At 39.9% G+C, this 12,031-nt stretch overlaps 1 protein-coding gene across 1 annotated transcript in view; it reads right to left on the bottom strand.

Annotated features, from left to right (window-relative positions):
- The window catches only part of MORC1 (MORC family CW-type zinc finger 1), a 160,836-nt gene that overhangs the window by 22,924 nt on the left and 125,881 nt on the right, over nucleotides 1–12,031 (bottom strand). Inside the window, exons 21-23 of the mRNA XM_052644965.1 lie at nucleotides 6,338–6,518; nucleotides 4,043–4,109; nucleotides 1,542–1,703 (exon numbers count right to left, since the gene is read on the bottom strand). Coding sequence (XP_052500925.1) covers nucleotides 1,542–1,703; nucleotides 4,043–4,109; nucleotides 6,338–6,518 — 410 coding nt within the window. The remainder of the gene's footprint in view (nucleotides 1–1,541; nucleotides 1,704–4,042; nucleotides 4,110–6,337; nucleotides 6,519–12,031) is intronic.

Below are 12,031 nucleotides of genomic sequence, written 5' to 3' on the forward strand. Positions count from 1 at the left end.
ACTATTCCAGCTAGAGCACACTATGTGTTTCCTTCTGCTAACAGTCTCTTACCTTATCCAGGCTGCTCACAGTCTGTGAGGCCCAACCAAACCAACTGGCTATACTAATTTAGTGCTCCTGACCCCCACCCTCTCATATGACACCTATTTGAGGGCATTCTTCTGTATAGTAACTTCTTTGGCTTGATCGTGAAGCCCCCTATCTTTGGCCCCTACTTGGAACATCTCTGAACTTTTAACTTTACACTCACGTCTCCATCCTTGCCGGTAGTACAGATGTGAGACTTGGGCGATAAAGAAGGCTGAGCACCAAAAAATTGATGCTTTTGAGTTGCAGTGCTGGAGGAGACTCCCGAGAGTCCTTTGGACAGCGTGGAGATCAAACCTAAAGGAGATCAACCTTGAATATTCATTGGAAAGACTGATGCTGAAGCTAAAGTTCTAATTTTTGGCCACTGGATGCAAAGTGCTGACTGACTGGAAAAGACCCTGATGCTTTGAAAGACTGAGGGCAGGAGGAAAAGGGGGCAACAGAAGGTGAGATGATTGGATGGCATCACCAGCTCAATGGACAGCGTGGAGATCAATCCTAAAGGAGATCAACCCTGAATATTCATTGGAAAGACTGATGCTGAAGCTAAAGTTCTAATTTTTGGCCACTGGATGCAAAGTGCTGACTGACTGGAAAAGACCCTGATGCTTAGAAAGACTGAGGGCAGGAGGAAAAGGGGGCAACAGAAGGTGAGATGGTTGGATGGCATCACCAGCTCAATGGACATGAATCTGAAACTCCAGGAGGAGGCCATGGCAACTCACTCCAGTATCCTTGCCTGGAAAATCTCACACACAGAGAAGTCTGGTAGGCTAGAGTCCATAGGGCCTCAAAGAGTCGGACACAACACAGCGACTGAACAACAACTCCATCCTTTGAGAACTGAGATCCAGACATTTAAATCCCTCATTAACCATGCCCGTGAATGTTAAGGTTCTACACTGAAGCAAAAGGTAGAACAGTTTCTCTCAATAAGTTCAGCATCTAAAGCTACAAAAAAGACTTCTTAGAAGGCCATAATGTCATTAGGGTCTTAGTGAGGCAGAATTAAAAAAAAAAAAGAAAGGAAGCAAGGGAAGGAGGGAGAGAAGGGGGGAAGGAGGAAGAGGAGAAGGAAGAAGGAAGGAGAACTTCAGTAACAATTTTCTTTTTCCCCTTCCTGATAAATGTCCCTCATTCCTTTGTTTTTAATAGCCCTTTCTGTCCTATCTTCTATCCTTACAAATTCTGATTCTTTATTACACTGGAGAGAAAACTAACATCCACTATATTGCTGGACCATGTAACAATAGGACAGTTAGTGACAATAATTTGATTTCAAAAGACATGTAACCCACACTATCACACTATATCTAAATCAGTGCAGTTAGGAGACAAATCATAAAGTCATTCTATTGAATTTTCTCAATAATATCACCACTCAATAGAGAAAGAAAATCAGGAGTTGTCACTGCTTAGAAAATTCAACAAAGCAGGTAAATATCTTTACCTTAAATTAGATGTCAGTTTTCTTACTGTTTCCTTGACAGACCTGCTTTGAGAAGATTCTGTCAGTGAAGAAGCAACTTTACAACCACCACTCACAGAAACTCTGGCTTTGTATCCAGAACTTGGATTTAAATCTTCCACTGGCATACTGGGCAAAAACAAGCTGAGGGTTAGAATTTCTAAGTGGAAATCATATTAGATCTAATAAATGAAAAAATATTAATACACAACAAATGAGGTGTTAATATATAACAAATGAATGCATGGACATAAATGTAATGCTGAAAACTGTCATTTACACAGATATAAAAAAGCAATTCTCAATTATATGAATACTGTTTATTCCTAAAAAATCTTGTTTCAAGGTTTTTGGGTAACCACAATTAAACAGAATTGGCAGTACTTTATTTTTAACAACAGCAGTCATCTACCACTTGCCTCCTATTTGTTGGAAGGAGTTTTTAAACTCAAGTTCTACTTTAGCCTGTGGGAGAGTGAAAACGTTAGTTGCTTCAGTCGTGTCTGACTCTTTGCAGCCTGCCAGGCTCCTCTGTCCATGGAATTCTCCGGGCAAGAATACTGGAGTGGGTTGCCATTTCCTTCTCCAGGGGATCTTCCTGATCCAGGGATCAAACCCAGGTCTCCTGCATTGCAGGCAGATTCTTTACAGTCTGAGCCACCAGCCTGTGGGAGAGCGGGTGCTAAAGGTAGGTCCAGAAATAAAGCAAAGTCAGTTGAAATAAATATTTAGTCAAGATCTGATGGAGGAAGAGTGTTTCAGGTGAAGTGTAATGATACTAGGGTAGAAACAAAGTAGGGTCTTTGAGAGATGCTTGAGAAGGCCGGGGCTGCAGGGCTGGGGCACACAGGAAGACGCAGAGTGGACCTGAGAGGTACTGGCTATGGCGTGGGGACTGGAGCTTATTTAAGCAGAGCAGGGGCTCCCACTCTAGGGTTTCTTACATGGGAGGGAGGTAATCTGATTGACACATGTTTTAAAAGGATAACTGGCTGCCGCATGGAGATTAACTAACAATGATGATTCATGAAGTAGTGTATAGTGTGTTAATGAGGCCTACAGGTTTCAGTATTATGAGAATAAAAATGCTTAAGAGGGCTAGGGGATACACAATATGGGAGGCAAACCTGGGTAGGTAGGTTGGGACCAGATGATGCAGAGTCTTGTCTATCAAGTGAAAAGGAGATTTTTGTAATCCCTTCGGGCTAACATCCATGAATTAAGACTACAGCTCTAGAGCGTTTCCTGTATTCACACTATATGGGTCTTTTTAAAAAAATTGGATAATAGTTTATGGCAAATGGAAAGTGCTTCTACTGTCAACAGTTCTTTGGCATTAATTATACTGTCTAACTTCAGCTGATACTTTATTTAAGATTAAGAACATTATAACTAATGCTTAATTGTCCATTAAAGAACATTCACACAGTGTCTGGCACTTATTAATTATAACCTCCTTTATGCTGAAATTTTATTAGAGAAGTCCTTAAAGTTTTTTTTTTTTTACTTTACCATTTTGGGGATGCTGGAAACTCAGGCTGCTGTTGTCATGGAGGGTAAAATGCACTATACCAGAAGACACACATTCCTCCCTGAACCTTTGTTTCTTCTCCTGACACATAATAACAGAGCCTACTTCACAGAGCTGTGCCAAAGATTATACAAGATATACACAGAACTTATGCATACTGTTATTAAGTCCTCAGTAGATGGTACCTAGTTATCACTGTCTTTATAATCATCTTTATTATTACTACCACTACTAAATGAATTCGATAAGATTCTTCCATTAAGATTTTCTTAACTGGATCATAGTTCTAACATTCATATTTGAGATATGATTCAAAGATTATTTGAAGAAAACCAAAAGTTCATAAAAACCTAGAAGTAATATATGAAATAATACATAAACACACATAGGCAACGTGTGTATACACATACACACCCACATACACAGACACATTCAGAGCAGAGTGAGGCAAGAATTTGCTTCCTTGAAAACACTTTTTCCCTCTACTGGATAGCCAAAATATTCAGCTGATTACATTTAAATGTGACAAAAGCCTCATGTCAAGAATATCGTAGCATACAATGATTATTGCACTTACATATATGTATGGAAATAAGATTATAAGCCATACCAAAAAAAAAAAAAACTTGGTCATGATTTCATAGTTTTACCTTACATGACATTTTCGTTCTTTAACTATATTAGAATAATTTGAATTAGTTGCTTGCTATGAGTAGGAAGTTAAGCCTGTTCCATTCCTGAATCCTCACAAAAGAAAATAAAAGGTTTGGGAAAAGAGTAAGAAATCTAGGGTATTCTATTCTTTCCTGTCTCCTTTAAAATTCTGTTCCACTTTTAATTGCCTTTGCTTGTTGCTATTATTTTCTTTCTCCTTGTATTTAAACACTGATAATTACTTTTCAACAGTATAATTGTACTCCCTTGGAATTTTGTATAATTGCAGTACACTCACCTTTCCCATTTAGGTGATGAAGAATTTCTCTTTATTTCTGGGGTATCACTGCACAGCTCCTGTTTTTCTTCAAAAGAACATAGACAAAAATGAAGATAACCACATTTTGGCAATCACACGTAAGAGTGAACTAAAGGAAGTGCTAGCAGCTCCTTAACAACTTGCATGTAATTTGGCTTTGTGTTCAAACACTCTTTTGTAAAACTGCACCAATATCTTCTCAAGACAATTTACAATAACCTCTTAATAAAGTGTACATAGTGTATAAGAATCCGAGAGCCTCTGTAGCTTGTTTTTTTGTAATTTACTTCTAATGATGCTTATTTTCTGTTATTGGTGTGCATGGGATAACTAACTGGAACTGTTTAGTGTCCCTTCTCTCAGCAGCCTCTGCACCCAACTACTTGTCTTCCCTAGTATCTTACTCTCTTCCTTTGGGTTCAGGTTCAAAGACATCTTGAAAGACCCCAAGCAGAAATGTGCCCCCAGAAGAGAGCTGGATTTTGAAGCAGTAAGAGACCTACAATCATTGAGTTTGTCTTCTCACTCAGGGAACCTCGGAATCAAGAGCTTCAGAGGAGTGAGTGCTTTGCTAACAGGCCTTAGAAAAGCAGAGACTTCCCTGATGGCTCAGATGGTAAAGCGTCTGCCTGCAATGAGGGAGACCTGGGTTCGATTCCTGGGTCGGGAAGATCCCTTGGAGAAGGAAATGGCAATCCACTCCAGCACTCTTGCCTGGAAAATCCCATGGACGGAGGAGCCTGAAATGCTTTGATCCCCTTGGACTGGTTTCGAGAGGATCTTGGGGAGAGTCTAAGAAATAAGTCAACGTGTCCTTCTTCCATCTAACTCTAGAATCCTTTGTGATAACTGTGATATTGTTCCACCAAGTAAACCCTTGCTACAAAGTCCAAGGCCATTGAAGGCCAAGTGGAACAGGAAAGCAACAAGAAATGTTTTAGATGGTTAGGACCTGCCTGACTACTCTAAGGAGACATAAAAGAGAATAGACAGGTTTTCCAAGCACACTGCAGGCATTGTTGGTTTTACTCATGATCTGCATGCAAAGTGAAATTTCTTAACTTAATAGCCAACTAATTCATGATTACAGTCATTTGAAAATATTTCACAATTTGTTCCTTCCAAATCCAGGATGAGTATTTGAAATTAAATGTTAATTTTAGGATCAAAATTGTACTAACGATTTTTCTATTACAATTTGGAAATCCAACTGGCATTTACTTGAAGGCATGTTAATAGCTTGAAACTTCTATAAAAGATTGGCTTTAAAATTAAGAGATTCTTACAATAGAAGTCTTGATTGTGTAATGGCAAATTATCCCAATTATGATGAAAAAGAAAAAGTGTGATTTCTTATGGCCCGCACTAATGGGTTCAAATATAAAGATGTGAATGAATGACTGATTAGGTTACCTAAGCAACAAAGTATAAAGGAAAAGAGTGCTTACATCTAAGGGTGAACACGAAATGATGGCATGGATCAATACAAAAATGACTGGGAGTGATTGAGTCAAAATGAACAGAGACCTATTTAGGAGACTAAGAAAGCCTTTAAAACTTATTTCAGATTAAGAAGATGACAATGAAAAAATAGTGGTTCTGCTGTTTAGGCCAATGGCATAATATTACTACAAAGGAGACAATGGTATAATAATAATATGAACATAATGAATTCTAGTAATAATAACAAATGAACACTAAAGAAAATAAAATTTTCTGAGTCTAGCTTGTTTCCAGCTTCTCTGTCCTGGGAAATTGTCTTTAGATTGAAAACTATAACATGGCAACTTTATGTTTTAAGAAAGGTCAAATCTCTCATCTGAGACAAATTACACCCCATGGATAATAAATGTGTTCATTGAACTACTCTTAGTGATCTCAGAGGAGTCATGCAAAATAGGGAAAGAGCTAAATGATTGAAAACAGAGGAAGGTCATCATCATTTTCAAAAATAGCTTCTGAAAATGACAGACCTGATATCAATCCACAGCAGATTTCTAAATAAAATTCGATGAGGAGGGTGGCATCTGTGCACCCTTGGGAATTCTAGGCAGTGAGGTCATGCAGGGGTCATTACTCTCAGGCAGGGAAGGCCCCTTCAAAATGTGGGAGGCTGGCAGCTCAGTCTCTATCACCTCTCCTCCCACTGCTGGAACAACAGATTTATTTTGTCAAAATCCAAACTGCTACCATAAGACATGTCACATAAGTCAAACTGAAAACAATTTAAGACATTACAACTAATATATGTAAACAGAATTCTTTTTTTTTTACCTTTCTTCATAAGAGAAACTTCCTTTTTTTCTTGTTTCAATGGAACATCAGTGTCACTTTCATCTAAAATCTGAAAAACAAGCTCTTTATTTAAAGCTGCACCAAAACAAACGGTATATTGTAAGGTGAAAAAATGACCTTGAACATCAATGCCCATATCAGAGAGAGAACATAAAGTATACTTTAGGGATATGTTATGAAGGGAGACAAACATACATGTTGTCAAAAATTATACTGGCATGCAGCTCAAGTATGGTTGCATTATAAATGTCATATTTACATCTATCATTTCTCCAAAGGAATATTATATTCCTACCAATACTGCAGTAGATTTTTACAAAATCCAATCTTAGGTGGACGTCATATTGACTGTAACCCATGGGCCAAGTATTTGATCACTAGGAGCAACCATGGCACCCCTGCTGTTGGGAAGGGCAGTCCCAACCCTGGTCGCTATAGAATAGACACAGAGAATGAACTCAACATCAGTGCAATGAGAAGTCTGGGGAGGCTGGGGCCTCGGGCCCAAGAGTATGATGGGGAAGAATGCAGCCGAGGCTGGGAGCACACCTGGGAAGTTGAGGGAAGGGACACCTGGTCTTCTGACAAAACAGGAAATCTGCTTAAAGTGGGTTGAGGAGCCTTCATGTGTTGAATGCAGGAGTCAGGAGGGTTGGTGGCACTGAGAGTGAGGGGAGGGGGGTGTGTGTGTGTGTGTGTCTGTGTGTGTGTGTGTGTGTGTGTGTGTGTGTGTGTCTGTGTGTCTGTGTGTGTGTGTTGGTAGGGGGAGGGGATGGAGGCTAAGTGGAGCTGGGAGAATTTGTGGGGGTAGAATATGACAATCAGAAGCCAGGTATCCCATAACTTTGTGAACTCTGTAAGCCTATTTTTCAAGGCTCACACAAAATAAATTTACATTTTGGGAATACACTTTTTTAGATCAGAGTGATGGCGGGGGGAGGAGTAGAGAGAGAGAGTTTATTTATAAGTGTGAGTTGCTCAGTTGCGTCCAACTCTTTGCTACCCCATGGACTGTAGCCCACTAGGCTCCTCTGTCCACAGAAGTCTCCAGGCAAAAACACTGGAGTGGGTAGCCATTCCCTTCTCCAGGGGATCTTCCTGACCCAGGGATGGAACCCTGGTTTCCTGCATTGCAGGCAGATTCTTCACCGTCTGAGCCACCAGGGAAGCGTGAGTTTGTTTATACCACTCAGGAAAATAGACCCAGAAGCTCCTTCCATGTATTTTCAAGTGTGTGAGAAGGTAGGGCAAAGACAGTAAAAAAGGAATATGGAGAAGACAGGAGGCAAAGCAAAAGCTCTGTCTGCTCCTTGATCTGAAAACCTCTGAACACGTGCTGAGATGCATGAGGCTCCTGACTACATCACCTGTTTGTGGCATGGAGCTGTCAGTTTTCTGGAGCTCACCCTTTGTGTGTGTATCCTTCGCCTTGTGTGTCCCCTCTAAACTACTAAACATATGTGGAACAGAGAGGCTATCAACCCTTCTTCTCTCCTCTCCCAGGAAACAAAGGCACGTATTTTACACGGTGTTCGGGAAACAGCGCTCTGTCAGGAAGCAGGTTAAATGGGCACACATGTAACCTAGCAACAAAACAGCAGTGAGGCTGTCCATCACCATCATTTTCTATTCCACCCAAATCAAGAGAAAGCAAGCTTTGCAGGTAGGGGAAATAAATAAAACTGATTCTAAGCTACTTTGGTCTATTTCAAAATGTTTTTATTCTTACACTGTGAATAAATTCATGTGCCAGGAAGTAAATAAAATGCATATACTTTCAAAAGTTCATCTTGAAAAATGACTTTAAAATGGATATCTTATTTATTTCTGATGTAACAGAAAATTTAAAGTTATCTTCTGATGTGTTGACATGTAAGGAAGATCTACATACTTTAAGCATCTCTCCTTTGAACTGAATCTTTTTTGATTACTTTATAAGCAGCATGGGCTTACCTGGTGGCTCAGATGGTAAAGAATTTACCCACAATGTGGGAGACCTGGGTTTGATCTTCGGTCAGGAAGATCCCCTGTAGGAGGGTATGGCTACCCACTCCAGTATTCTTGCCTGGAGAATTCCATGGACAGAGAAGCCTGGCAGGCTACAGTCCATGGGGTTGCAAAGAGTTGGACAGGACTTTCACTTAAGCAGCACACACTATTTCCCACCACAGTTAACAGCAATCACAAGGGAACCTCAGGAGAGGAATGAACTACTTAACACCTTTAGTAATAACCACTTTGTAATAATCTATGATGATCCTGCTCAGATGTGTTTATTTTCTTTGGTAACCTCTCCTTATGATGGAAATCAGACAAGATAAAAGAATCCAAGCTTAAAAAAAAATGGCAGGACTCTCAGCAGGAACTCTTGGGGGTGGTATTATTAACTCAGTCTCCTGAAATTACTTTTGCATTTTATTATTTAGCTCTCTGCTTTGAGCTTGCTATGTGTAGGTCTGTTTCCATGAGGATCAGATATGTCCACTCACCCCCCTTGCCCAGATATTACTTAAACAAAGCTTTACCATCTCTATTGCAGGAGAGACTTCTTCTTTTCCTTTCTTATATTTCCTTTATTCTTTGGCATAGGAATGTTTAAAATATTTTGGATAAATAATTCACAGCCTACAGTATTTCTTTTTGAATGACACTGTATAAATATCTGAGTTCATAGGAAACTGGTTTTTGTTTGTTTACAATGTAGTTTTGAAGGTCTGGATTTTTTCAAGCTGAGACAAGAAAACACGTAGTTGTTTTTTCAATGACACTATTTGTATACTTTGATACTTGCGGAGCTCTTTCACATACATCATTTCATTATAGGAATGTTCTCCAGTCTCTTAGGCTTAACTGTGTCTCATACTCTGCAGTCTGGGGATATCTCTTTCCTAAGATTTTACCTCTAGTCATGAAATAGATAACACTTCCCACACAGTAAATGAGATTACAGTTAAGTCTTAACGAGAGGTTTTAGATACCTTAATTAAAATTATGTTAACAATGAGTAGAGTGGGATTTGTCAGTTCTCCAAGGGATGCAAAGGATCAGCATAATACCACATGCTCAGTTTTGTGAAGTATCTATTTAAGAGGATAAATAAATCATAAAAAAGTTGGAGAGAGGAGAAAGAACACATCATAGTCAACTGTGTAACAATTTTCTCTCAACTGTCCTTAAGGAAGCCTTAGAACTATTGATATCACTTTGGTTTCTCTCTGTTTCCTTGCCCCTCCACACCCATCCCAAACATCTTATCAAGGACCCATGAAGGCTACCAGGCCAGTGTGTGCCCTCCTGCCAAGTTCCAAGACCCTTCCTGTTTTTACTCTCTCACAGTTAATGCTATGTTCTAGGTACCTCCCTTTGGTTCATTACTGTATTCAATAAAGTTGAGTTTCCTGCATGGGTCAGATGCTGCTATGATGAAGACAACAAAGTCCTTCCTTTATGGAGCTTATTTTCTAGCGAGGCAGAAGGATACTAAACAAGAAAAATGACAGTTGTGTAACTCTGCAAGTTCCGTGAAAAAATAACGCAGGTGAGAGGAGAGTGAATCAAGTTACACAGCGGCCTCTCTGGGCTCACAGTTCTCTTCCACACTCGCCTCTTCCAGGTCTTGGACTTGCTGTGGACTTGTTTATTCCCCCAACTTTTTTCTAGTCTCTCCTCACACACCCTCATTCAGCTTGGCCTTGCTTGCCCCCTCTATATAAAACCGCTTTCACTCTCGTCGCCCAACAACGACACTTCCTACCCCTGCTTCTGCTCTATTTCTCACCTAGGCACTTACCATTGTCCACCATGCAACAGAGTTTACTTATGCATCTTGTCTGTTGTCAGATCCCCCCACTAGAATGGAAGGAGCATGAAGGCTGGGAGTAGGACCTAATTTTTACCTGCTGTATCTCCAATATCTAGGTCAGTAACTGATACTCCATATATTCATAGAAAGAAAGTGAGTTAAAAAGCAAGTCAAGAAAATCCATGTGTGTCGCTGAAGGTGGGGAGTTGTGGAGTCCAGGCCTTATGACCAAGGGAAAAGGATGTGAAGGAAAAATAAACTTATAGAGTTGGAGGCCAAGGTAGATGAGGGTGACTAGAGTGAAGTGAGAGAAGGAATGAGTAGTAGGCAGTGAGGACAGAAAGGAGGTGAGGCCAGGTCATACAGGGCCTTGGAGGGCACTTCATTTTGTTCTAAACGTGAGCAGAAGCCATCAGAGGGTTCACCTCCCATACTGTTGGTGGGAATGTAAACCAGTGTAGCCACTATGGAGGTTCCTTTAAACACTAAAAATAGAGTTGCCATATGATCCAGCAATGCCACTCCTGGGCACATATCCAGACAAAACTCAAATTTAAAAACACACATGAACCCCTATGTTCATGCAGCACTATTCACAGTAGCCAAGACATCGAGACAACCTAAACGTCCACTGACAGATGAATGGATTAAGTGGTGGAACAGTATTCATCTATAAAAAAGAATGGAATATTATTCATCCATAAAAAAGAATGGAATAATGCCATTTGCAGCAATGTGGATGGACCCAGAGATTATCATGCTAAGTGAAGTGAGTTAGAAAGAGAAAGACAAGTACACATATGACATCACTTACATGTGAAATCTAAAATAACCCCACAAATGAACATATGTATGAGACAACAGACTCACAGACATAGAGAACAGACTTGTGCGTCAAGGGGTAGTGGAGCAGGGGCAGGAAGGACTGAGAGTTGGGGATTAGCAGAGGCAAGCTACGATATATAGGGTGGATAAACAAGGTCCTACTGTATAGCAGAGGGAACTACATTCAATATCCTGTGACAAACCACAGTGGAAAAGAATATGACAAAGAATATATGTATGTATGTATGTATAACTGAGTCACTTGCCGTACAGAAGAAATTAACACACATTCTAAATCAACTATACTTCAGTAATATTTTCTCGAAAACAAGCCATCAGGAGGTTCTATCGGTAAGTAGGAGAAAAGCATAATCTGATATATTTTGGATGAGATACTCAGATTTTCACACTGTGGAGTCAAAAATAAGCAGTGGAAACATTTATAGGTCTATTATTGTGGTCCTGGTGAGAGATGTTAGTGAACTGACCAAGTGGGTAGCTATGGAGGTGACAGAACAGAGTATATATTTGAAGGTTGAGTCAGTAAGATTGGTAGATAGGTTAAGTACAGGCTGTGAAAGATGGAGAGAAATTCAAGTTTTGGCCTGAGTAGCTATGAGTGATGGTAACATTTACTGATATGGAGAAGCATGCAGAAGTCCCTTGGAATTTTTTCCCTCCTGATTTAGATATCCTTCTGTGTCCCAACTCATCCTGGTAATTATTATTTTTCTGTCTATACTCAATCCCTCAAATAAAACTTCAGGGGGTTAAATTATACTAAACTGTGGAAAATTCTGAAAGAGATGGGAATATGAGACCACCTGACCAGCCTCCTGAGAAATCTGTATGCAGGTCAGGAAACAACAGTTAGAACTGGACATGGAACAACAGACTGGTTCAAAACAGGAAAAGGAGTGCGTCAAGGCTGTATATTGTCACCCTGCTTATTTAACTTATATGGAGAGTACATCATGAGAAATACTGGTCTGGATGAAGCACAAGCGGAATCAAGATTGCTGGGAGAAATATCAATAACCTCAGAT

This window comes from Budorcas taxicolor, chromosome 1 (assembly GCF_023091745.1).
Source record: "Budorcas taxicolor isolate Tak-1 chromosome 1, Takin1.1, whole genome shotgun sequence".
Taxonomy (NCBI): domain Eukaryota; kingdom Metazoa; phylum Chordata; class Mammalia; order Artiodactyla; family Bovidae; genus Budorcas; species Budorcas taxicolor.